General features: G+C 47.9%; 2 protein-coding genes across 3 annotated transcripts in view; one reads left to right on the top strand and one right to left on the bottom strand.

Moving 5' to 3' along the window:
- The window catches only part of LOC137523096 (protein RoBo-1-like), a 73,553-nt gene that overhangs the window by 25,827 nt on the left and 22,198 nt on the right, over nt 1-25,528 (top strand). The window contains exons 1-2 of one of the 2 annotated variants that reach the window (XM_068243313.1): nt 12,622-12,694; nt 24,602-24,721. In XM_068243313.1, the coding sequence (XP_068099414.1) occupies nt 12,643-12,694; nt 24,602-24,721 (172 nt within the window). In that variant the 5' untranslated portion in view covers nt 12,622-12,642. Of the gene's footprint in view, nt 1-12,621; nt 12,695-24,601; nt 24,722-25,528 lie in introns of those variants that run through there. The other variant, XM_068243314.1, reaches the window with a different exon arrangement.
- LOC137523095 (phospholipase A2 inhibitor gamma subunit B-like) overlaps nt 1-25,528 on the bottom strand; it is a 99,597-nt gene that overhangs the window by 71,311 nt on the left and 2,758 nt on the right. The window lies entirely within an intron of this gene.

Here is a 25,528-nt window from a genome sequence, read left to right as displayed (position 1 = left end):
TTTGATATGCTTTGAACAAGATTTGCATCTGGTGAGCAGGGGAAAACGGGGGGAGTGTGTCATCTCCCTTTCCTATTTGGTGATAGCCTTTGCACTTCAATTACCCTTCTTTTGAGCACAGGGGTGAGGTGGCTAAGCGTTACTCGCTAGGAGGAACTCCCTCTTGTTTGTTTGTGTTTAAGGTGCCAGGATCCATGTGAGAAGACTCTGTTGGCGCTGCTATCAGTACTGGACTTTTATCTGGGATTTGACTCTCAATTATAGTGTGCTGCCTGGAGTCTAGGGGATACAAAGGACATTGTGCGCAGTAACATCTGATAAGTGTGTTTACATTTAGCCTGCGAGCCGCGATCGGCGGCCTGCAGGCTATGCACGGAGCCCCCCGCCGTGAATTGACAGGAAGCAGCCGCTCGCGCGAGCGGCTGCTTCCTGATTAATAAGCCTGCAGCCGGCGACGCAGATGTGCGTCGCTGGTCCTGCAGCTACCACTGTGCCGACGCGTGCTATGAGTGCGCGGTCGGCAAGTGGTTAACATACAGTCACTCGATGACCAAGTTTATGAGCTTTGGGGTCCTTGGCATAAATAAGTTGCATTTTACCATTGAAATTAAACAAATCTGATTGGCTGTATTTGGCCCGCTCCCTTCAGAATTTAAACCCCAGTCTCCCAGTGACTGACTGTACCAGATTTGAGGCCTCTGCCATTAAGAGTGTATGAATGGCAGCAATGTAAATATTAGCCTTGAAAATCAAAAGGTGAATTTTGATTGGCTGCTGTAGGCTCCACCCACTTTCCTGAATATTAGTCCCAGTCACCTAGTGGCCAACTGTGTCACGTTTGAGAACCCTGCCAATAAGAGACCGGCTGAAATCAATCTAACAAATCTGATTGGCTGTTTGTGGCTTTAGTGAATTTGGACCCCAGTCACCCAATGACTGACTGTATCAGGTTTGAGGCCTCTGCCATAAACAGTGTAAGAATGGTAGCAATGTAAATATTCCCCTTGAAAATCAATAGGTCAATTTTGATTGGTGCTTTAGGCTCCACCCACATTTCTGAATATGCATCCCAGTCACCCAGTGGCTAATTGTGTAAAGTTTGGGAACGCTGCCATGTGAAAAATTTAGTTGTTGGCATCGGCCACTTTTTCTAACCTTGACATACAGTCACTCTGTTATCAAATTTATCAGCTTTAGGGTCCTTGGTATCAATACTTTGTATATTCCCATTGAAAAATAAACAAATATGGCTGTTTGTGGCTCCGCCTCCTTTCTGAATTTGAACCCTAATCACCCAATGACTGACTGTACCAGGTTTGAGGCATTTGCTATTAACAGTATAAGAATGGTAGCAGCTTAAATATTTCCGTTGAAAATCAAAAGGTGAATTTTTATTGGCTGTTGTAGACTCCACCCACCTTCCAAAATCTTAATCTCATTCACCCAGTGACCAACTGTGCAAAGTTTGAGAGCCCTGCCATTAACAGTGTAAGAATGGCTGCAGTTTATATTTTCCAGTGAAATGTGTTTTTAGCTCCGCCCACTTTTTGTAACCTTGACACACAGTCACCCAGTGACCAAGTTTGTGAGCTTTCAGGTTCCTGGCATCAAAAATGTGTGAATGGAAGCAGTTTATCCACCAAGTAAATCGGATTAGCTGTAGGTGGCCCCGCCCTTTTAGTGAATTTGGACCCCATTCACCCAATGACCAACTGTAGCAAGTTTGAAGCCTCTGCCATTAACAGTGTAAGAATAGCAGCAGTGTACAGGGAGTAAAAAGATTAAGGTATATATAAGACTATGATGGTAGAGCTGTGATGGATCCGGGATGGAGGAAAAATTGTGGATAAAGGAAGCGGGTGAGACTGGGATAGTAGGAAGGTATAGGTAATGAATGAGTGGATTGGACAACATGAGGTGCCCTAGTGGGTACTGTAGATGAAAAATTCAAGGGTCAGGTGTGATCTGGAGAATTGGAATCCAAGCAGAGAGGTTTATTAAATTAAGTAAAGGAAATAATAAGAACATTGTGAATTATAATGTGGACCCTTGTCTCTTATTAAGTACACCTTGTTGTGGAATATGGCTGATGTTTATTGTATGTGATATGTATTATTAATGTGTATGGAATTTTTCTAAAAATAAAGAATTTGAAAAAAAAAAAAAAATAGCAGCAGTTTAAATATTCCCCTTGAAAATCAATAGGTTAATTTTGATTGGCTGTTGTAGGCTCCTCCCATTTTCTTGAAACTTAATCGCATTCACCCAGTGATCAACTGTGGCAAGTTTGAGAACCCTGCGATTAACAGTCTAAGAATGGCTGCAGTGTACATTTTCCCATTTAAAATGAATGGCTGAAATTTGATTGGCTGTGTTATGCTCCTCCCACTTTTCCTGGATTCGTAACCTCGGTCACCAAGTGACCAACTGTGCCAAGTGTGGGGACTCTGGCTTGATTACTGTGAGAATGGCAGCCTTTTCCATGTTTTCCATTGACTTGAATGGGTGAAATCTGATTGGCTGTTTGTAGCTCCGCCCACGTGTGCAGGGGGGCCGCGAGACCCCCAGAACATATCATCCCAGGTAGTAAGGTATCTGTATACCAAGTTTCGTTCAAATCGGTCAAGGCGTTTTCGCGTGATCGCGGCACATACATACACACACACACACACACACACACACGCATACATACACACATCCGATTTTATATACATAGATTATGTCAGGGTTTTATACCGCTTTAACTATGAATGCCATGTGACAGTAAGCTACTACTGTATTGTACTGTTATTAACCACTTTACCCCCCGCGGTACGAATCTCTTCGTCCCTTTTCCCCCCCTAAAAAACCAAGGGACGGAGAAATCCGTTCCTCACACACTCCCACCGATGTCCGTGCTCCCGCTGCTCATGCGCACGCTCCCGCCGCTCATGCACACCGCCGCCCGCTCACCCTGAGATCAATGAAATCCATTCCTGTTCGTTGATCTAAGCCCCCGCAATGATGTGCTGCTTCTATGAGAAACAGCGCGATCATTGTGATTTTCCCAGCCTCATACTGCTACCTGTAAGCGTCCTTCCGGACGCTTACAGGTCGCATGACAACAAACTCACTGTGGCCATCTTGTGGCCAAATAGTAAAACTACACCCTAAAGAATTTTACATATACAAATACATTAGTTTTACACAATAAATTAACTCATTACCTCCCACACTCCCCAATTCTTTTTTTTTTTTTTTTGTATTGAAAAAAAAAATACAATAAAAAAAAAAAAACATAAATAGTTACCTTAGGGACTGAACTTTTTAAATATTTATGTCAAGAGGGTATAACACTGTTACTTTATAAACTACGGGCTTGTAATTCGGGATGGATGCAAAACTGAAAAAATTGCACCTTTATTTCCAAATAAAATATTGGTGCCAAACATTGTGATAGGGACATCATTTAAATGGTTTTATAACCGGGACAAATGGGCAAATACATTTCATGTGTTTTAATTACAGTAGCATGCATTATTTAAAAACTATAATGGCAGAAAACTGAAAAATAATAATTTTTTTCCCACATTTTTTTCCGATTTTCCCATTAAAACACATTTAGAATAAAATAATTCTTGGCATAATGTCCCACCTAAAGAAAGCCTAATTGGTGGCTAGAGTTGGGCCGAACCTCCGATTTTCGGTTCGCGAACTTTCGTGGAACGTTCGGTTCGCGTTAAAGTTCGCGAACCGCAATAGACTTCAATGGGGATGCGAACTTTGAAAAAAAAAAATTATGCTGGCCACAAAAGTGATGGAAAAGATGTTTCAAGGGGTCTAACACCTGGAGGGGGGCATGGCGGAGTGGGATACATGCCAAAAGTCCCCGGGAAAAGTCTAGATTTGACGCAAAGCAGCGTTTTAAGGGCAGAAATCACATTGAATGCTAAATGACAGGCCTAAAGTGCTTTAAAACATCTTGCATGTGTATACATCAATCAGGTAGTGTAATTAAGGTACTGCTTCACACTGACACACCAAACTCACCGTGTAACGCACCGCAAACAGCTGTTTGTGTAGTGACGGCCGTGCTGGACTGGTGCGCACCATGGCGAGAGTGCAGGTTTTGGTGGCTTTACAGCCCATATGGTCGCCTGGCTGATGTAGCTGAATGACAGAACAGTGACTGTCCAGCTGATCAAATTTGGTCTGACCACAATGAAGCAACGACCTTATTATCTTTTGTGTGCCCCCCGAGACACTCATCTAGGCGCCGGTCATTGCTTCATTGTGATACACAAGCCCCTTCACCACGGCAAGGTAATGATCACGAAGGGGAATGGGCGCATGTACATGCCTTTTCTTTTGTTGTTGCAGCTGCCCGCAGTGCAGCCAGAAAAATTAGGCAGTCATGTACACGCACCAGAAAAATTATTACAGCGGCCGCTGCTAGCAGCGGCCTAAAAAATTCAGCAATCCGCCTGGAGTCTCAGACCCTGTTGGTGGTTGCGGAGAAGGTAGTCAAGCGGCCTGCAGGCAGACATGCTGTGTGGAGGGACTGGGAGCGACTTAGTCTTCTTGGGGCAGGCCAGGCAGCCAGTCACACGGCGTGCAGGCAGAGATGCTGCGTGTGCGGGGACTGACTTAGTCTTGGGGCGGGCAGCAGCCCTCCGGGATCCATGCCTCATTCATTTTGATAAAGGTGAGGTATTCCACCCTGGCGTTCTGATTAAATCGCCAGGGTGGCTGCGGGAGGGTTTTTTTTAAATAAAAAAAAAACTATTTCATGCAGCCAACTGAAAGTTGGCTGCATGAAAGCCCACTAGAGGGCGCTCCGGAGGCGATCTTCCGATCGCCTCCGGCGCCCAGAATAAACAAGGAAGGCCGCAATGAGCGGCCTTCCTTGTTTCGCTTATATCGTCGCCATAGCGACGAGCGGAGTGACGTCATCGACGTCAGCCGACGTCCTGACGTCAGCCGCCTCCGATCCAGCCCTTAGCGCTGGCCGGAACTTTTTGTTCCGGCTACGCTGGGCTCAGGCGGCTAGGGGGGCCCTCTTTCGCCGCTGCTCGCGGCGAATCGCCGCAGAGCGGCGGCGATCAGGCAGCACACGCGGCTGGCAAAGTGCCGGCTGCGTGTGCTGCTTTTTATTTCATCAAAATCGGCCCAGCAGGGCCTGAGCGGCAGCCGCTGGCGGTGTTGGACGAGCTGAGCTCGTCCAGACCGCTCAGCTGGTTAACACTTTTGTGACTTAGGCGACTTCTCTTCTCAGTGACAATGCCTCCAGCTACGCTGAAGGTCCTTTCTGACAGGACGCTTGCGGCAGGGCAGGAGAGAAGTTGGATGGCAAATTGGGACAGCTCTGGCCACAGGTCAAGCCTGCGCACCCAGTAGTTCAAGGGTTCCTCATCGCTGTTCACAGCAGTGTCTACATCCACACTTAAGGCCAGGTAGTCGGCTACCTGCCATTCCAGGCGTTGGTGGAGGGTGGATCCGGAAGGGCTACGGCGAGGCGTTGGACTAAAGAATGTCCGCATGTCTGACATCACCATGAGATCGCTGGAGCGTCCTGTCTTTGACTGCGTGGACACGGGAGGAGGATTAGTGGCAGTGGTACCTTGCTGGCGTTGTGCTGTCACATCACCCTTAAAGGCATTGTAAAGCATAGTTGACAGCTGGTTCTGCATGTGCTGCATCCTTTCCACCTTCAGGTGAGTTGGTAACAGGTCCGCCACTTTGTGCCTGTACAGAGGGTCTAGTAGTGTGGCCACCCAGTACAGCTCATTCCCCTTGAGGTTTTTTATACGGGGGACCCTCAACAGGCAGGACAGCATAAAAGACGACATCTGCACAAAGTCGGATCCAGTACCCTCCATCTCCTCTTGCTCTTCCTCAGTGACGTCACGTAAGTCAACCTCCTCCCCCCAGCCGCGAACAATGCCACGGGAAGGTTGAGCAGCACAAGCCCCCTGCGACGCCTGCTGCGGGTGTTCTCCTGCCGCCGTCCCCTCCTCCTCCTCCTCCCCCAAAGAAACACCTTGCTCATCATCCTCTGAGTCTGACTCGTCTTCTGCACACGACTTCTCTTCTTCCTCCTCCTCCCCCCTCTGTGCTGCCGCAGGTGTTGAGGAAACAGCTGGGTCTGATGAAAATTGGTCCCATGCCTGTTCCTGCCATAACGGTTCCTGGTCACGCTCATTCGCAGCTTCATCCGCCACTCTACGCACAGCACGCTCCAAGAAGTAAGCGTAGGGAATTAAGTCGCTGATGGTGCCCTCACTGCGGCTCACCAGGTTGGTCACCTCCTGAAACGGCCGCATGAGCCTGCATGCATTTTTCATCAGTGTCCAGTTGTCGGGCCAGAACATCCCCATCTTCCCAGACTGTTTCATTCTACTGTAGTTGTAGAGGTACTGGGTGACGGCTTTCTTCTGTTCTAGCAGGCGGGAGAACATGAGCAGGGTCGAATTCCAGCGAGTCGGGCTGTCGCAAATGAGGCGTCTCACCGGCATGTTGTTTTTCCGCTGAATTTCCGCAAAGCGTGCCATGGCTGTGTAAGACCGCCTCAAATGCCCACAGAACTTCCTGGCCTGCTTCAGGGCATCCGCTAAGCCAGGGTACTTTGACACAAATCTTTGAACAACTAGATTCATGACATGTGCCATGCAGGGTATGTGTGTCAGCTTCCCCATATGCAAAGCGGCAAGCAGATTGCTGCCGTTGTCGCACACCACGTTGCCTATCTCCAGGTGGTGCGGGGTCAGCCACTCATCCACCTGTTTCTTAAGAGCAGCCAGGAGAGCTGCTCCAGTGTGACTCTCCGCTTTGAGACAAGACATGTCTAAGATGGCGTGACACCGTCGTACCTGGCATGCAGCATAGGCCCTGCTGAGCTGGGGCTGTGTAGCTGGAGAGGAGAACTGCCACTCAGCCAAGGAGGAGGAGGACAGCGAAGAGCATGTAGCAGGAGGAGAGGAGGTGGCAGGAGGCCTGCCTGCAAGCCGTGGAGGTGTCACAATTTGGTCCGCTGCGCCCTGCTTGCCATCGTTCACCACCAGGTTGACCCAATGGGCTTTGTACGTAATGTAGCGGCCCTGCCCGTGCTTGGCAGACCAGGCATCCGTGGTCAGGTGTACCCTTGACCCAACGCTCTTTGCAAGAGATGACACCACTTGCCTCTCAACTTCACGGTGCAGTTGGGGTATGGCCTTTCTCGAAAAATAAGTGCGGCCTGGCATCTTCCACTGCGGTGTTCCGATGGCCACAAATTTACGGAAGGCCTCAGAGTCCACCAGTCGGTATGGTAACAGCTGGCGAGCTAACAGTTCAGCCACGCCAGCTGTCAGACGCCGGGCAAGGGGGTGACTGGCCAAAATTGTCTTCTTCCGCTCAAACATTTCCTTCACGGACACCTGACTGCTGCTGTGGGCAAAGGAGCAGGAAGCGCTCAAGGGCAGAGGCGGAGTGGAGGAGGGTGCCTGTGAAGGTGGAAGGGAGAAAGCGGCAGAAGCAGATGATGCACCTGAAGGAGGAAGAGGAGAAGGAGGGTGACTTTTCTTTTGTGTGCTGCTGCTGCTTTTGCTCAGGTGGCCATCCCATTGCTGTTTGTGCCTTTTCTCCAAGTGCCTTCGTAAGGCACTTGTCCCTACGTGAGTGTTGGCCTTTCCACGGCTCAATTTTTGTTGGCAGAGCGAACAGATGGCTTTGGTCCGATCTGAGGCACACACATTAAAAAATTTCCACACCGCTGAGCCACCCTGGTATGTGGGCACTATGGGGACCTCAGCAGCTGATGCTGAAGGGCAAGTTGGCTGGCTGTAAATAGGTGGCGATACATGGTGCCGGACACTGCCACCAGCTGTTTCTGATGAAGAGCTGCCCCAGCTTCTTTCAGCAACTTCTCTCCTCCTACTACTCTCTGACTCCCCCTCTGAACTGTCCCCCTCTTCATCTCCTCTATTGGGAACATACAGAGGATCCCTATCATCGTCATCATCGTAATCATCCTGCCCAGCTTCGCTTGCCTCAGACAAATCCAAACATGCACCATCAGTAGGTCCTTCATCCTCCTTACACGTTACATCCATAGTGTTGCCGCGTAACTCAGACATATGAGCTGGTGAAAATTCATCTGGCTGTAACAACAATGGCTGTGCATCAGTGATTTCAACACTAAATAATTCTTGCGAAGTGTCAAATGCAGCGGAAGTGGTGCTAGTAGTAGCGCTGGTGGCTGAGCAAGATGAGGTGTTCTGTGTCGCTAAATACTCAACCACGTCCTGACAATCTTGGGAGGTGATGGGACGTGCCTTCTTCCGAGCACTGTTCTGTGGGCCAGGTCCATGCGAAATTACATTTACACGACCTCGTGCAGACCTGCCGGGTGGCCTTCCTCTGGCTCTGGCACTACCTCTTCCTCTACCTGTTTTGTCCATATCGGGTATGCATGGAGTGGTATATCACACTGCGTGCACTCACGTAGGTAGGTGGGTTCACTTAACTGCACAGGTATGCGCACTGATGCGGTGGGTTCACTGAACAGAACAGGTATACAGTGGCGGGTTCACAGAACAGGTATGCAGTGGCAGGTTCACTGAACAGAACAGGTATGCAGTGGCGGGTTCACTGAACAGTACAGGTATACAGTGGCGGGTTCACTGAACACAACAGGTATGCAGTGGCGGGTTCACTGAACAGGTATACAGTGGCGGGTTCACTGAACAGAACAGGTATACAGTGGCGGGTCCACTGAACAGAACAGGTATGCAGTGGTGGGTTCACAGAACAGGTATGCAGTGGCAGGTTCACTGAACACAACAGGTATGCAGTGGCGGGTTCACTGAACAGGTATACAGTGGCGGGTTCACTGAACAGAACAGGTATACAGTGGCGGGTTCACTGAACACAACAGGTATGCAGTGGCGGGTTCACTGAACAGGTATACAGTGGCGGGTTCACTGAACAGAACAGGTATACAGTGGCGGGTTCACTGAACACAACAGGTATGCAGTGGCGGGTTCACTGAACAGGTATACAGTGGCGGGTTCACTGAACAGAACAGGTATACAGTGGCGGGTTCACTGAACACAACAGGTATGCAGTGGCGGGTTCACTGAACAGGTATACAGTGGCGGGTTCACTGAACAGAACAGGTATACAGTGGCAGGTTCACTGCACAGAACAGGTATGCAGTGTCGGGTTCACTGAACAGTACAGGTATACAGTGGCGGGTTCACTGAACACAACAGGTATGCAGTGGCGGGTTCACTGAACAGGTATACAGTGGCGGGTTCACTGAACAGAACAGGTATACAGTGGCAGGTTCACTGAACAGAACAGGTATGCAGTGGCGGGTTCACTGAACAGTACAGGTATACAGTGGCGGGTTCACTGAACACAACAGGTATGCAGTGGTGGGTTCACTGAACAGTACAGGTATACAGTGGCGGGTTCACTGAACACAACAGGTATGCAGTGGCGGGTTCACTGAACAGGTATACAGTGGCGGGTTCACTGAACAGAACAGGTATACAGTGGCGGGTTCACTGAACACAACAGGTATGCAGTGGCGGGTTCACTGAACAGGTATACAGTGGCGGGTTCACTGAACAGAACAGGTATACAGTGGCAGGTTCACTGAACAGAACAGATATGCAGTGGCGGGTTCACTGAACAGTACAGGTATACAGTGGCGGGTTCACTGAACACAACAGGTATGCAGTGGCGGGTTCACTGAACAGTACAGGTATACAGTGGCGGGTTCACTGAACACAACAGGTATGCAGTGGCGGGTTCACTGAACAGAACAGGTATACAGTGGCGGGTTCACTGAACACAACAGGTATGCAGTGGCGGGTTCACTGAACAGAACAGGTATACAGTGGCGGGTTCACAGAACAGGTATGCAGTGGCAGGTTCACTGAACAGAACAGGTATGCAGTGGCGGGTTCACTGAACAGAACAGGTATACAGTGGCGGGTTCACTGAACACAACAGGTATGCAGTGGCGGGTTCACTGAACAGAACAGGTATACAGTGGCGGGTTCACAGAACAGGTATGCAGTGGCAGGTTCACTGAACAGAACAGGTATGCAGTGGCAGGTTCACTGAACAGAACAGGTATGCAGTGGCGGGTTCACTGAACAGTACAGGTATACAGTGGCAGGTTCACTGAACACAACAGGTATACAGTGGCGGGTTCACTGAACAGAACAGGTATACAGTGGCAGGTTCACTGAACAGAACAGGTATGCAGTGGCGGGTTCACTGAACAGTACAGGTATACAGTGGCGGGTTCACTGAACACAACAGGTATGCAGTGGCGGGTTCACTGAACAGTACAGGTATACAGTGGCGGGTTCACTGAACACAACAGGTATGCAGTGGCGGGTTCACTGAACAGGTATACAGTGGCGGTTTCGCTGAACAGAACAGGTATACAGTGGCGGGTTCACTGAACACAACAGGTATGCAGTGGCGGGTTCACTGAACAGGTATACAGTGGCGGGTTCACTGAACAGAACAGGTATACAGTGGCAGGTTCACTGAACAGAACAGGTATGCAGTGGTGGGTTCACTGAACAGTACAGGTATACAGTGGCGGGTTCACTGAACACAACAGGTATGCAGTGGCGGGTTCACTGAACAGGTATACAGTGGCGGGTTCACTGAACAGAACAGGTATACAGTGGCAGGTTCACTGAACAGAACAGGTATGCAGTGGCGGGTTCACTGAACAGTACAGGTATACAGTGGCGGGTTCACTGAACACAACAGGTATGCAGTGGCGGGTTCACTGAACAGTACAGGTATACAGTGGCGGGTTCACTGAACACAACAGGTATGCAGTGGCGGGTTCACTGAACAGAACAGGTATACAGTGGCGGGTTCACTGAACACAACAGGTCACTGAACAGAACAGGTATACAGTGGCGGGTTCACAGAACAGGTATGCAGTGGCAGGTTCACTGAACAGAACAGGTATGCAGTGGCAGGTTCACTGAACAGAACAGGTATGCAGTGGCGGGTTCACTGAACAGTACAGGTATACAGTGGCGGGTTCACTGAACACAACAGGTATGCAGTGGCGGGTTCACTTAACAGGTATACAGTGGCTGGTTCACTGAACAGAACAGGTATACAGTGGCGGGTTCACTGAACACAACAGGTATGCAGTGGCGGGTTCACTGAACAGGTATACAGTGGCGGGTTCACTGAACAGAACAGGTATGCAGTGGCGGGTTCACAGAACAGGTATGCAGTGGCAGGTTCACTGAACACAACAGGTATGCAGTGGCGGGTTCACTGAACAGGTATCCAGTGGCGGGTCCACTGAACAGAACAGGTATGCAGTGGCGGGTTCACTGAACACAACAGGTATGCAGTGGTGGGTTCACTGAACAGGTATGCAGTGGTGGGTTCACAGAACAGGTATGCAGTGGTGGGTTCACAGAACAGGTATGCAGTGGCAGGTTCACTGAACAGGTATGCAGTGGTGGGTTAACTGAACAGGTATGCAGTGGTGGGTTCACAGTACAGGTATGCAATGGTGGGTTCACAGAACAGGTATGCAGTGGTGGGTTCACAGAACAGGTATGCAGTGGCAGGTTCACTGAACAGGTATGCAGTGGTGGGTTCACTGAACGGGTATGCAGTGGTGGGTTCACAGTACAGGTATGCAGTGGTGGGTTCACAGAACAGGTATGCAGTGGCGGGTTCACAGAACAGGTATGCAGTGGCAGGTTCACTGAACAGGTATGCAGTGGTGGGTTCACTGAACAGGTATGCAGTGGTGGGTTCACTGAACAGGTATGCAGTGGTGGGTTCACAGTACAGGTATGCAGTGGTGGGTTCACAGAACAGGTATGCAGTGGTGGGTTCACAGAACAGGTATGCAGTGGCAGGTTCACTGAACAGGTATGCAGTGGCAGGTTCACTGAACAGGTATGCAGTCGTCTCACTGAACAGAACAGGTATGCAGCCAGGAACAAGCTAAGCCTAACTAATCTTTCCCTATGAGAGACAGTCTGCAGCAGCTCGCCCTACTCTCACTAATGCAGGCACACGAGTGACCGTAATGGCCGCCGCTGACTGCCTTATATAAGGGGGGTGGGGCTCCAGGGGCTAGTGTAGCCTAATTGGCTACACTGGGCCTGCTGACTGTGATGTAGAGGGTCAAAGTTGACCCTCCATGGTGCATTATGGGGCGAACCGAACTTCCGCAAAGGTTCGCCTGCGGGACGTGAACGCGAACCACGGAAGTTCGCATGGAACCGTTCGCAGGCGAACCGTTCGGCCCAACTCTATTGGTGGCAAAAAGTACAAGAAATAGTTCATTTAATTGCGATAAGTAATAATAAAGATATAGAAGAATGAATGGAAGGAGCGCTAAAAGGTGAAAATTGCGCTGGTGTTCAAGGGGTAAAACCCCTCAGTGGTGAAGTGGTTAATATGCTGTATTTACTCTACTTTTAAAGGGTTTTCAATCATAAGTTGGCAGTGCCAAGGAACCTGCTGCCAAACACAGCTTTTAATCAAGAATTAATATAAAGCGTTATTTGAGTTGCTTGAGGAGTAGGACATCCAAGTTCCCTCCCTGCAGATAAAAGCCAAAGCCTGTATGTCATAGGTGGTGAAAGAGGCGCCATTGCTGGTGTCATCATGACACACTGCTGTCTGTCTCTTGCCTTTCTCTTCACTCTCCTGTCAGCAGGTTTGTTTCCTCTTATTGGTTCGTATGTTCTGTTGTGTTACATCTGTATTGCAGGAAGAGCATTTAGAGACCAAGCAAAGCAGTTGCGTTAATGTGGGATGACAATACAGGATTGTCTTAGTTTAAGGCTGGATTCACACTTTATGGCCTTGTTCACATCCAAAATCGCAATCGTTGACGCCAGCGATTTTGTGAGCGATTTTTCTAGCGCCTCCCTGTACTTACCTGCAAGCTGCGATTTTTTTAGAAAGCGCTTTTCTAAGCACTTTTGCAGAGCGATTTGTTTTTTCACTTTATGACGCAAGTTAGGAAGTGAACTCTTTGACCCGAAAATGAATAAATACAAACTATTTATTCATGAAAACGCTGGGGAAATCGCTATACAAAGCGCTTTTTCAAGCATTTTGTGATTTCCCTATACCTTCCATTATAGGCAAATCAACCCAAAAATGGTACAGGCAGCGCTTTGGTGAGCAGATCGTAATCGAACCTCTCATATGTGAACACTCTCATAGGGAATCATTGCACAAGCGCTTTTAGGCCGATTTTGAAAATCGCCAGCGCTTAAAAAAGCCAAAAACACCCTTAGTGTGAACACGCCTATCAGTTTCCTGTATGAGTTTTCTGACAGTGCTGCATTGCTGTCAGTTGTTTTTATGCATCATGTGATAAAACCTTCAAGACACGTGATTACAGTGTTAGGGCTGAGACACACTGCAGAGTGGTTTTCAAACTGTTAGCACTTGCATTAAAATCAGTCAAAATGCTATTTTTTTTCTTAAATTATGATTGCGATTTTAGCTCAATTTTACTGCAAGTCAATGTGAGCGGTTTTTTTTTGTAAACTTTAAAGGGACTCCGAGCAGTGCAGAAACTATGGAAAGATGCATATCATTTTAAATCTCTCTTTCTCCTCTTTCCAATGATATATAAACCACCACCCTACGTCTTTTAGTTTTCGCTATTTTCGCGATTGAAATTGCCGCGACTGCGATTTCGATCGCGAAAATAGAGAAAACTAAAAGGTGTAGGGCAACGATTTAGGTGTCGTCAGAAAGAGGAGAAAGAGAGCTTTAAAATGATATCCATCAAGCCATGGTTATATTGTATTACACAGGACGACACGTTCCCCAGTGTCAGCAGCTCCATTCTGCTGAATGCAGCTGCTGACTTTGACAAAAAGTCGCCCTGTGTAATACAATATAACTATGGCTTGATGGATATCATTTTAAAGCTCTCTTTCTCCTCTTTCTGACGACACCTAAATCGTTGCCCTACACCTTTTAGTTTTCTCTATTTTCGCGATCGAAATCGCGGCCGCGGCAATTTCAATCGCGAAAATAGCGAAAACTAAAAGGCGTAGGGTGGCGGTTTATATATCATTGGAAAGAGGGGAAAGAGAGCTTTAAAATGATATGCATCTTTCCATAGTTTCTGCACTGCTCGGAGTCCCTTTAATGCAGCGCTGACGGATCAAAAACCACTCTGCAGTGCGTCGCAGCCCTAAGGGCTCTTTTCCACTAGCAATCGCCTAGTGCAAACGCAAGTGATTGTGATTTTTCAGCAATTTTGTATATGCGAATACGATAATGCATCTTTTAATACTGAAGCGCAATCACAGGTAAAATCGCTCCAAGAAGCAATTGCGCTTCACATAAAATTGAATTTATAAAATGGAAAATACTTACCACGATTCCTATTTTAAACCACCTACGCTTGCAGGTGTTTTGTGATTCCAATCAAATCGTGCTCAGTGGAAAAGAGCCCTTATGGTGACCACACACCATGCTATAAAATTATCCAACTTTACAGCGATTTAATAAAAATGATCGGTTGTACAGAAAAATGTAACGCTTTTTTTTTTTCCATTCCTTCGAGAAATCTGATTGAATTTCCCATTTTAATTTGATAAAAGTAGATCAGGAGTGTTGGATTTTTGTAAGGAATTTATATGAAAATTGAATGGTGAAGGGTAGGTTGACAATTTCTTGATGTACAGACCCAAGCAATATTTTTCTGATATTTTATTTTTATTTTTTTTTTCATAATTCTGGAAAAATTCAACAATAAGTGTGTACATTGTTCAGATGTTTGAAATGTTAAAATCGGTCAGAAAAATTAATTGCAATTCTTGAATTGAAAAGATATCCCAAAAAATTGCATGGTGTTTGGCCACCTTAGGCTTTTTAGAGGTTAATGGTTAATGTCAGTGGTTGGATTAGTGTTAGTCTAGTGTGAGTATTAGTTATCAGTATGGATAGCTAATCTTAGGCATACATCAAAGGATAAGCTTAGTGTTAAAGTAACACTATCAAACCAAGTGTTCTAAAATTACTATGTACAAATAATGTCTAAGTAGCTGTGTAAACATTTTACTACTTTTCATGTTAAATATCAGAGGCAAAATCTTTAATCTATTGAGAGTAGGATTTAGCTATATTGGGACAAATCAATTGCAGAAGGGGGGTCTGCTTCAATGCACAGCCAGAGTTGCATATCAGACTCAGAGTATTTTTCTCAGAAAGCAAAAACAGTGTGAAAAGCTGTGACAAAAGCTGTGAGCTTTCTCTCTCTTACACACAGAGTTACACACAGGGTTAACTGATCGGGTGTAAGGGGAGTTTCCCCTCCCCTCATGGCTCAGTCTGCCGTCAGTTTTGGCATCAGTAAAGTTTGAAAGTATTTTGATAACAGTAAACAAAGAGGTTGCCAGTGAAATGTATACACCAGCACTTAGCAGCAATTCCCAAACAATTCCTATCTCAATTGAAAAAAAAAAAATATGTCGATCGATAGTGTTCCTTTAAGTACAGGCTGGGGCAGGGTTCATGTCAGACGTGCCTTAGGGAGAACACTTAGTGTAAAGCTTTGGTTGGTGGAATAAAGCTAGCCTTATGCATACATAAGAGACAAAGAGCTTGATTCACGAAGACAAGTAGCATGCCTTATCAGAGTTAACGCATCTTATCAGAATTGCTCTCCCCTTTCCCTTTGCCTCCCGTTGGTGTCCCTCACAGCCTGGGGGCACATCTTGCAGAGATCATCAAACATTTGTGGCCATCATGATCTTCTGTGGCCTTCACACCCATAACAAGTGTAGATATGAAATGCCTAATCTGGAGGATGCACCACTGTATTAGAGGGAGGGAACATTGGCAGCTGGGGGTCCCACACAGCTCTACCCCATCCCTCCCTGAAGTCACAGGCTCTGCTCCCCTTTAGTTATACCCCTGACAAAAGAATAAGATTGCTGTTATGCATGGTTCATGGGGAAGGTTAGAGTTAGGCTTAGGCTAGGAGGAAGGTTAGTGTTAGGCATAGGCTAGGAGGAAGGTTAGTGTTAGGCACAGGCTAGGAGGAAGGTTAGTGTTAGGCACAGGTTAGGAGGAAGGTTAACGTTAGACATAGGCTTGGGTGAAGATTAGTGTTAGGCATAGGCCAGAAGGAGGGACAGTGCTAGTTATAGGTTTGGGTGAAGGTTAGCGTTAGGCATAGACTAACAGGAGGGATAGTGATGGTCATAGGCTTCACTCTAGGCATAGGCTAATGCGAAGGTTAGTGTTAGGCAATGGCTGGGGTTAAGGTTAGTGTTCAGCATAGCCTAGAGTGAGGGTTAGTGTTAGGCAAAGGCTAAGGTGAAGGTTAGTGTTAGGCATAGGCTAGGGGGAGGGATATTGTTAGTCATAGGCTTCACTCTAGGCATAGGCTAGGGTGAAAGCTAGTGTTAGGCACCGACTAGGAGGAAGGTTAGTGTTAGGCACTGGCTAGGAGGAAGGTTAGTGTTAGGCATAGGCTAGGGGGAAGGTTAGTGTTAGGCACTGGCTAGGAGGAAGGTTAGTGTTAGGCATAGGCTAGGGTGAAGGCTAGTGTTAGGCACCGGCTAGGAGGAAGGTTAGTGTTAGGCACAGGCTAGGAGGAAGGTTAGTGTTAGGCACTGGCTAGGAGGAAGGTTAGTGTTAGTGTGAGAAAACGCGGAAAAGCCACCGCGTGTACTCAGAACAGGGCGGCTGATTCCGCGTCCAGCGCGGCGGTTTGCACGCATGGGCCTGCATCCAGTAATGTGGCCGAACGCGGAGGAACCGCCGCATGCCTTGATAACGGTGCGGCGGATTCTGCGTCCAGCGCGGCAGGTGGTTTGCAACACATGTCTGGGGTGGCTGGGACTGATAGTCCACACAGGTTCAGAAGGACGCGCGCGCGCCGAGAGGCAGAACATTTATGACAGCCAGAAGGGAATCAGCTGACCAAGCCGGTCAGCTGACGATTTCACCAGTTTCCATTGGTCCAGCACTTAGGGGAGGTGCTGGTGAGCGCATTACTATATATACTGGGTGCTGGTCATTCTCTGGTTGTCTGCCGTTGCGATCACTACGTGGAAGCACTCAGACCTATTGTCAGTTCTCTGTTTTACTTCAGATTAGTTCCAGGGTGTTGATGACCAAGGACCTCACACCCAGATTAGGGACTTGTATTACCATTCTGTTATACTTCAGATTAGTTCCAGGGTGTTGATGACCAAGGACCTCACACCCAGATTAGGGACTTGTATTACCATTCTGTTATACTTCAGATTAGTTCCAGGGTGTTGATGACCAAGGACCTCACACCCAAATTAGGGACTTGTATCACCATTCTGTTATACTTCAGACTAGTTCCGGGGTGTTGATGATCAAGGACCTCACACCCAGACTAGGGAATTGAATTATCATTCTGTTACTCTTCAGACTAGTTTGAGGGTGTTGATGATCACGGAGCTCACACCAAGACTAGGCATTGTTATTATCTGTTGTGACCTTCTGCTTTCCTGACCTATCTTCTGATTGCTGATTTTGTACTTCGCTATATCTGATACTCTGTTGCCAAACCTTGCTCGGCTTAGGATTACGCAACTGTCTTTTCCTCTGTATCTGATCTGTCTGTCTGTTGCCGACCTGGCTTGTCCGACCTCGAGATCTATCTCCTCTGTTTAGAGATAGTTCACAGATCTGTCAGTGGCACTCCACCATTGGTGTCACTCACACTCTGGTCCTTCCCTCACTCAGCCTGACTCCTCCCCTTGGGGAGCTTCAGGCCTTGGAAGGAGTCTGTCCTTTAGGCAGTATCTCGTACAGCCTTGTACCCCCCTTTAAGGGGGTCTTTTCCTCAAAGTATTACTGTTCCACCAAACACTCATATTACTCAGGTGTCCAGAGGTTAGAGGTATATCTGATTATCGGTGATACTGCAGATCATCAATAATCTGGTATATAGCTGTATTCTCGGTGATACTGCAGATCACCGGTAATCAGATCCTCTCTGTGTTACACCGATCGTTACAGTTATGCATAGGCTAGGGGGAGGGATATTGTTAGTCATAGGCTTCACTGTAGGCACAGGCTGGGGTGAAGGTTAGTGTTAGGCATAGGCTGGGGTGAAGGTTAGTGTTAGGCATAGGCTGGGGTGAAGGTTAGTGTTAGGCATAGGCTAGGGTTAAGGTTAGTGATAGGCATAGGCTAGGAGGAAGTTTAGAGTTAGGCATAGGCTAGGGTGAAGGTCAGTGATAGGCTTAGGCTAGGAGGAAGATTAGTGTTAGGCATAGGCTAGGAGGAAGGTTAGTGTTTGTCATAGGCTAGGGTGAAGGTTAGTGATAGGCATATGCTAGGAGGAAGATTAGTGTTAGGCATAGGGTAGGGTGAAGGTTAGTGTTAGGCATACGGCTGGGGTGAAGGTTAGTGTTAGGCATAGGCTGAAGTGAAGGTTAGTGTTAGGCATAGGCTAGGGTTAAGGTTAGTGATAGGCATAGGCTAGGAGGAAGTTTAGAGTTAGGCATAGGCTAGGGTGAAGGTCAGTGATAGGCTTAGGCTAGGAGGAAGGGTAGAGTTAGGCATAGGCTAGGAGGTAGGTTAGTGTTAGGCATAGGCTAGGGTGAAGGTTAGTGATAGGCATATGCTAGGAGGAAGATTAGTGTTAGGCATAGGGTAGGGTGAAGGTTAGTGTTAGGCATACGGCAGGGAGAAGGTTAGTGTTAGGCATAGGCTAGGAGGAAGGTTAGTGTTAGGCACAGGCTAGGAGGAAGGACAGTGTTAGGCATAGGCTAGGTGGAAGGTTAGTGTTTGTCATAGGCTACAAGGAAGGGTAGAGTTAGGCATAGGCTAGGAGGTAGGTTAGTGTTAGGCATAGGCTAGGATGAAGGTTAGAGTTAGGCATAGGCTAGGGTGAAGGTTAGTGTTAGGCATAGGATAGGAGGAAGGTTAGTGTTAGGCATAGGCTAGGGTGAAGGTTAGTGTTAGGCATAGGATAGGAGGAAGGTTAGTGTTAGGCATAGGCTAGGGTGAAGGTTAGTGTTAGGCATAGGATAGGAGGAAGGTTAGTGTTAGGCATAGGATAGGAGGAAGGTTAATGTTAGGCATACGATAGGAGGAAGGTTAGTGTTAGGCATAGGCTAGGGGGAAGGTTAGTGTTAGGCATAGGATAGGAGGAAGGTTAGCGTTAGGCATAGGCTAGGGTGAAGGTTAGTGTTAGGCATAGGCTATGGGGAAGGTTAGTGTTAGGCATAGGCTAGGGTGAAGGTTAGTGTTAGGCATAGGCTAGGGTGAAAGTTAGTGTTAGGGCTAGGCTAGGGTGAAGGTTAGTGTTAGGCATAGAGATGTCGCGAACCTCCGATTTTTGGTTCGCGAAGCATGTTCGCGAACCTCCGCGAAAGGTTCGGTTTGCAAAAAAAGTTTGCGAACCCCAATAGACTTCATTGGGAAGGCGAACTTCAAATTTTTTTTAAATTTCTACTGGCTAGAAAAACGTTATATAACATGTTCCAACAGCTCTAATACCTGGACCACCCTCCTCCCTCCTACCTGTTCCCTCCTCCCAGGAGGGAGGAGGGTCTCATCTGCCAGGGCATGACAGGATGGGATTTGAACCCAGGTCTCAGTGTATGGTAGGTAACTAACATATCCAGTATACCACCACCACTAGTAGCTGAAACTAGCCTAGCATGTACCATTTATGCTCAATGCAAGAGAAAAATTAGACAAGACAAATAACATTTATATCACACTTTTCTCATGGCAGACTCAAAGCACCAGTGCTGCAGCCACTAGGGCACACTCTATAGGCAGTAGCAGGGCCAGGCCGAGGCATAGGCTGGAGAGGCTCCAGCCTCAGGGCGCAGTGTAGGAGGGGGCGCACAATTCATTCAGGTGTCATTCCTAATTGTGTTTGAAGTAGAAAGAAATAAGAAAAGGGGATACATAGCAGTGACTGTAAGCCAGATAACTAGAGACTAAGGTGTTGGGGAGGTTGTGGGCCCTGTGGCACCTCTTAGTCTAATAGCAATCAGTGTGTGAAGGCTGGGGTGGGAGGGATAGGGGGGCACACTTTGGTGTCTCAGCCTTGGGTGCTGGAGGACCTTGTCCCGCCACTGGGCAGTAGCAGTGTTAGGAAGACTTGCCTAAGGTCTCCTACTGAATAGGTGCTGGCTTACTGAGCAGGCAGAGCCAGGATTCAAACCCTGGTCTCCTGTGTCAGAGGCAGAGCCCTTAACAATTACACCATACAGCCACTGGATTTGTAGCTAGGCATGGCCTTGCCTTGCCTTGTGGGTTCAACAGTTGTCAAGAGAAAAATTAGACAAGACAAATAACATTTATATCACACTTTTCTCCTGGCAGACTCAAAGCACCAGTGCTGCAGCCACTAAGGCACGCTCTATAGGCAGTAGCAGTGTTAGGAAGACTTGCCTAAGGTCTCCTACTGAATAGGTGCTGGCTTACTGAACAGACAGAGCTGGGATTTGAACCCTGGTCCCCTGTGTCAGAGGCAGAGCCCTTAACCATTGCACCATACAGCCACTGGATGTATAGCCAGGCATGGCCTTGCCTTGTGAGTTCAACAGTTGTCAAGAGAAAAATTAGACAAGACAACATTTATATCACACTTTTCTCCTGGCGGACTCAAAGCACCAGTGCTGCAGCCACTAGGGCACGCTCTATAGGCAGTAGCAGTGTTAGGAAGACTTGCCTAAGGTCTCCTACTGAATAGGTGCTGGCTTACTGAACAGACAGAGCCAGGATTCAAACCCTGGTCTCCTGTGTCAGAGGCAGAGCCCTTAACAATTACACCATACAGCCATTGGATTTGTAGCTAGGCATGGCCTTGCCTTGCCTTGTGGGTTCAACAGTTGTCAAGAGAAAAATTAGACAAGACAAATACCATTTATATCACACTTTTCTCCTGGCAGACTCAAAGCACCAGTGCTGCAGCCACTAGGGCACGCTCTATAGGCAGTAGCAGTGTTAGGAAGACTTGCCTAAGGTCTCCTACTGAATAGGTGCTGGCTTACTGAACAGACAGAGCCGGGATTTAAACCCTGGTCCCCTGTGTCAGAGGCAGAGCCCTTAACCATTGCACAATACAGCCACTGGATGTATAGCGGATTGGAGGGAGGAGGGTGGAGGGAGGAGGGTGGAGGGAGAAGGGAGGAGGGAGGAGGGTGGAGGGAGGAGGGTGGAGGGGAGGAGGGAGGAGGGAGGAGGGTAGAGGGAGGAGGGTGGAGGGAGGAGGGGGGAGGGTGGAGGGAGGAGGGTGGAGGGAGGAGGATGGAGGGAGGAGGGTGGAGGGAGGAGGGAGGAGGGTGGAGGGAGGAGGGTGGAGGGAGGAAGGAGGAGGGTGGAGGGAGGAGGGTGGAGGGAGGAGAGAGGAGGGAGGAGGGTAGAGGTAGGAGGGAGGAGGGAGGAGGGAGGAGGGTGGAGGGAGGAGGGAGGAGGGTGGAGGGAGGAGGGAGGAGGGAGCCCACAGGAGGCTAATTAAACTCTCCCTAGCAGAGTGTAACGATCGGTGTAACAGAGAGGGTCTGATTACCGGTGAACTGCAGTATCACAGAGAATACAGAATATACCCGATTATTGATGATCTGCAGTATCACCGATAATCTGATATATCTACTAACCTCTGAACACATGAGATAACAAGTGAGTGTTTGGTGTAACAGTAATACTTCGAGGACCTGGACTCTCCCGGGGGAGGAGTCAGGCTAGGGAGGAGGAAGAACAGAACGAGAGTGACCACCAGAAGGAGGTGTCACTAACAGAGCTGGGAACCGCCTCTAACAGTAAGGTCGGTTCTCGAGGTCGGACAAGCCAGGTCGTTCCCCACACAGACAGATACAGTACAGATACAGAAGGCAGATGCGGGGTCTAATAAACAAGCAGGGTTCGGCAACAGGGTATCAGAAATATCGAGGTACAGAATCAGGAGACAGAAGCGGAGTCTTAGGGCGAGCCGGGGTTCGGCAACAGAATATCAGAATAGCAAGGTACAGGATCAGAGTTCAGGAGAATGGTCAGGCAAGCAAAAGGTCATAACAGATAATCACAATCAAACTAGTACTTTAGACTATCAACAGAATCTAGCTAAGTGTAGGATTACAGCTCCAGCTGGTCCCGGCACACTTTAGGATCTGACTACAGGTCTGAGTGCTACCACGTTGTGATCGCAACGCCAGACAACTAGCAACTGAACAGCCAGCAGTATATGTACACAGATACTCTCCAGCACCTCCCTAAGTGCTGGACCAATGAGAGGACACAGAATTGTCAGCTGACCAGCCTGGTCAGCTGACCCTTTTCTGACTGCCATATAAGTTCTGTCCTCTCTGCGCGCACACGCGTCATTCTGAACCTTGGTGGACTATCGGTCCCAGCCACACCAGTACTGTCTTGCAATGTGCTCGCTGACCCGCGCGCGGGGTTGGGTCGCACCGCCATCACCACCGGCGGCGGCCTCCCCGCGCTGGGTCAGAACGTTCGCAACAGGCCCATGCGCGCTAACCGCCGCGTCAGACGCGGCGGTTTTTTCCCGCGTTCCGCCATGCGTGGAAAGAGCTGCCTCCTGCTGACTTATAGCGGCGGCTCTTCGCGTTTCTTCACACAGAGTCTGTCAGCAGCTGTCCCTTAACTAATTAGTGTAGGCAGACGAGTGAGTCAAATGGCTCAAGGACCTTGCCTTGTATAAGGGGGGGGGGGGGGGGGGTATGGCTCCAAGAGTGAGTGCAGTCTGATTGGCAACAATGTGCCTGCTGACTGTGATGTAGAGAGTCAAAGTTTTGGTCCATAGAGCATTATGGGGCGAATCGAACTTCCGGGAAAGTTTGCTTTTGGTAGGCGAACGCGAACCACCGAAGTTCGCCGGCGAACCGTTCGGCCCATCTCTAGTTAGGCATTGGCTTGGGTGAAGTTTAGTGTTAAAGGCGAGGAGAGTGATTGGAAGGCGGGAGAGGGGGAAGCGCTGTGAGCGACATATCGGCTTCAGTAAAGCGAGCAGCAATTTATTAGCGTTGTCTTTTGTGAAACGTTCTTCCCTCGACGTCTGGTTTCTATTTAGATGGCAAGCTTTCCCGATTTTTTAAACGAAAATGAAATAGTGATTTTAACGGAGAAATTAAACTAAAGTCCTGATAAGAGGCTTTTTCTTGCATACCACTGAGGATCGTGTTGTTATTGGGAATAACAGAAAGCGCTGTCTCCACCTAACAAAGAGGTGGGATACATCTGGTGAGCAGTGTGGCATGCAGTGTGGTGGATTGGCACTTGTCACAGGTGTAAATACAGAGACACGGTTGTTGGGGATTTAGTTGAACTGCTGTTTGAACTATATTACCCTATGTAGAGATCTTTCCTCTGTAGGAACAAGGCTATATGAGATCTGTAAAAAATCCATCTAACAGCTAGAGGGAGTCTGGAGCAAGTTTTTCAGATATGCGCAAGACCCACCTGACAATTGAGGTGGAGAGAATCTGGTGAGCATATACTAACAGGGGGTGAGGGAGATAGATGTGGTTCAGCACCTGGGAGCACAAAGCACGAATGATCTGCAGGTGGCGGAATAGTGTGATTAACAGAACTGAACAATATTACCCTATGTGGAGTTTTTCTTTTATGATTACAGGAGTGGAGAGCGCAGCAGTTTAATTGAACTTTAGTGTTAGGCAAAGGCTAAAGTGAAGGTTGGTGTTAGGCATAGGCTGGGTTTAATGTTAGTGTTAGGCATAGGCTGAAGGTAACAGCTTCCCCTAAAAATGATTAACAGCAGTAGCATAAAGCCGCTCATGGATGGAAGAACAAGCTGTGCTCGTGTGGCAGTGCAGTCTGGCTTCACTCGTACATGGATGGGAGTTCGACCTTGAGAGCATATGCCACAAGCTTTTGTTGAATATGCTTGTAGGCTCCCAAGGTTGGCTTTATATGGTGGAGCAAAACAGGGAAAGTCTCTGGACTATCCACAGGCTTCCCTCTACTGAGGTTAGTCTCTAACTTTGAACTTTTTTTATTCAGGCAGATGCTTGACTGCTCCCGACCAAAGTGGCCAGGCTTAGCCATCTACGCTGAGAACCTAGTTTGTGTACAGGGGTCCCCTGAGGTCTGACATGTCATATCTCCAAGTGACAATCAGTGGCCAGGTCCATTGCTCTTCTCCACACCTTCACCGCTGGAATCTGCTGTGCCACTTGCCACGCCTCCTCCTTTTCCCATAACAATAGCAACGTCATTCTGCTATGGCAGAGCCTAGTGTCTGTACAGCGCTCTACCACTGAACTATCACCCAAGGGATCTAGTCCTAATCCTAATCCATCAGGGGACACATATTATGTGTACTATCTGTCTATCTATCTATCTATCTATCTATCTATCTATCTATCGATCTATCTATCTATCTATCTATTATTATTATTATTTTTTTATTATTTATATAGCGCCAACATATTCCGCAGCGCTTTACAAAGCACAATAAGACGACAAGGGGAACATAGATATACTAACAAATTGTAAAACAGAGTTCCAAGCAGCACAAATATTGTGACAAAAACAGTAAACATTAGGAGGAGGACCCTGCCCTTGCGAGCTTACAATCTATCTATCTATCTGTCTTTTTAAGGAAGTTCACTGATATGTTATGAATGTTTTAACTCTACTGGAACCTACTGCAGAGGTAGTCCAATAACATGTCCTTCAACCTCAACCAGCTGCATAAAGACCGTGGAAATAGCGAGAATTGGTGAGTTAAGTCTTTTTATTGCATTTGTTAGAAAGTGAACTGGTGAAGGAATATACTGTAAGTGTGTCCTCCCTGGAGGCAATCCTTCCTGAGTGTAGCTCGAGCAAGCTGCCGGGAGCGCAATGCAGAGTATAGCGCACATTGGGTGCATTTACTCACCTCCCGGGGGATCCAGATGCCAGTAGCCATTCTCCTTCCTGTCCTCCAAGGCCTGGAGGACCGGAGGTAAAATTGTAGCAATGGAGCCTTGGGAGGTGAGTGAGTGCAGGGGCTGCTGCAGAGACTTTGGCGGTATGGTGTTCTCCTGATTTTATTGTCTGAAACATTTTAAAAAGACCCAAAAAATAATCAAACCACCAGGGAGGTTAAAGAAGCCACCATTGACATAGGAGATCAGTGTTTGAATCTTGGCTGAAACCTATACCTATTCAGTAATACACATTTGAACATGCTCCCCACACCTTTCCTACAGCCTGTGAAATGCCCAATGAACATACATTTGCTAGTAACAATGTAACCCAGCCCTTTCAGTGATGATTAGCATAGGATTGATGTCATGCAGCCTTCTGTCCCAGAGCACTCTGGGAGATCAAGTGACAATACTGCTCACTACACTGATAGGGGGTGTGGCATCCCACAGTGATGCATCTTGCCAGTAGTAAAGGTGCCAGTATCTTTGATAAATATAAGGATGCCAATCCAGGTCAGGTCATATTTTACAATGGGCAAATGTTGACTACATTATTTATAAATGAATATTGTAAAACATAAGCAAATGTATTCACTAAGTTATATTCAGTTCCTGTT

This window comes from Hyperolius riggenbachi, chromosome 6, assembly GCF_040937935.1.
Source record: "Hyperolius riggenbachi isolate aHypRig1 chromosome 6, aHypRig1.pri, whole genome shotgun sequence".
In the NCBI taxonomy this organism is placed as follows: domain Eukaryota; kingdom Metazoa; phylum Chordata; class Amphibia; order Anura; family Hyperoliidae; genus Hyperolius; species Hyperolius riggenbachi.
The sequence above is the reverse complement of the archived record's forward strand: the minus strand, read 5'-3'. Positions and strand labels throughout refer to the sequence as shown.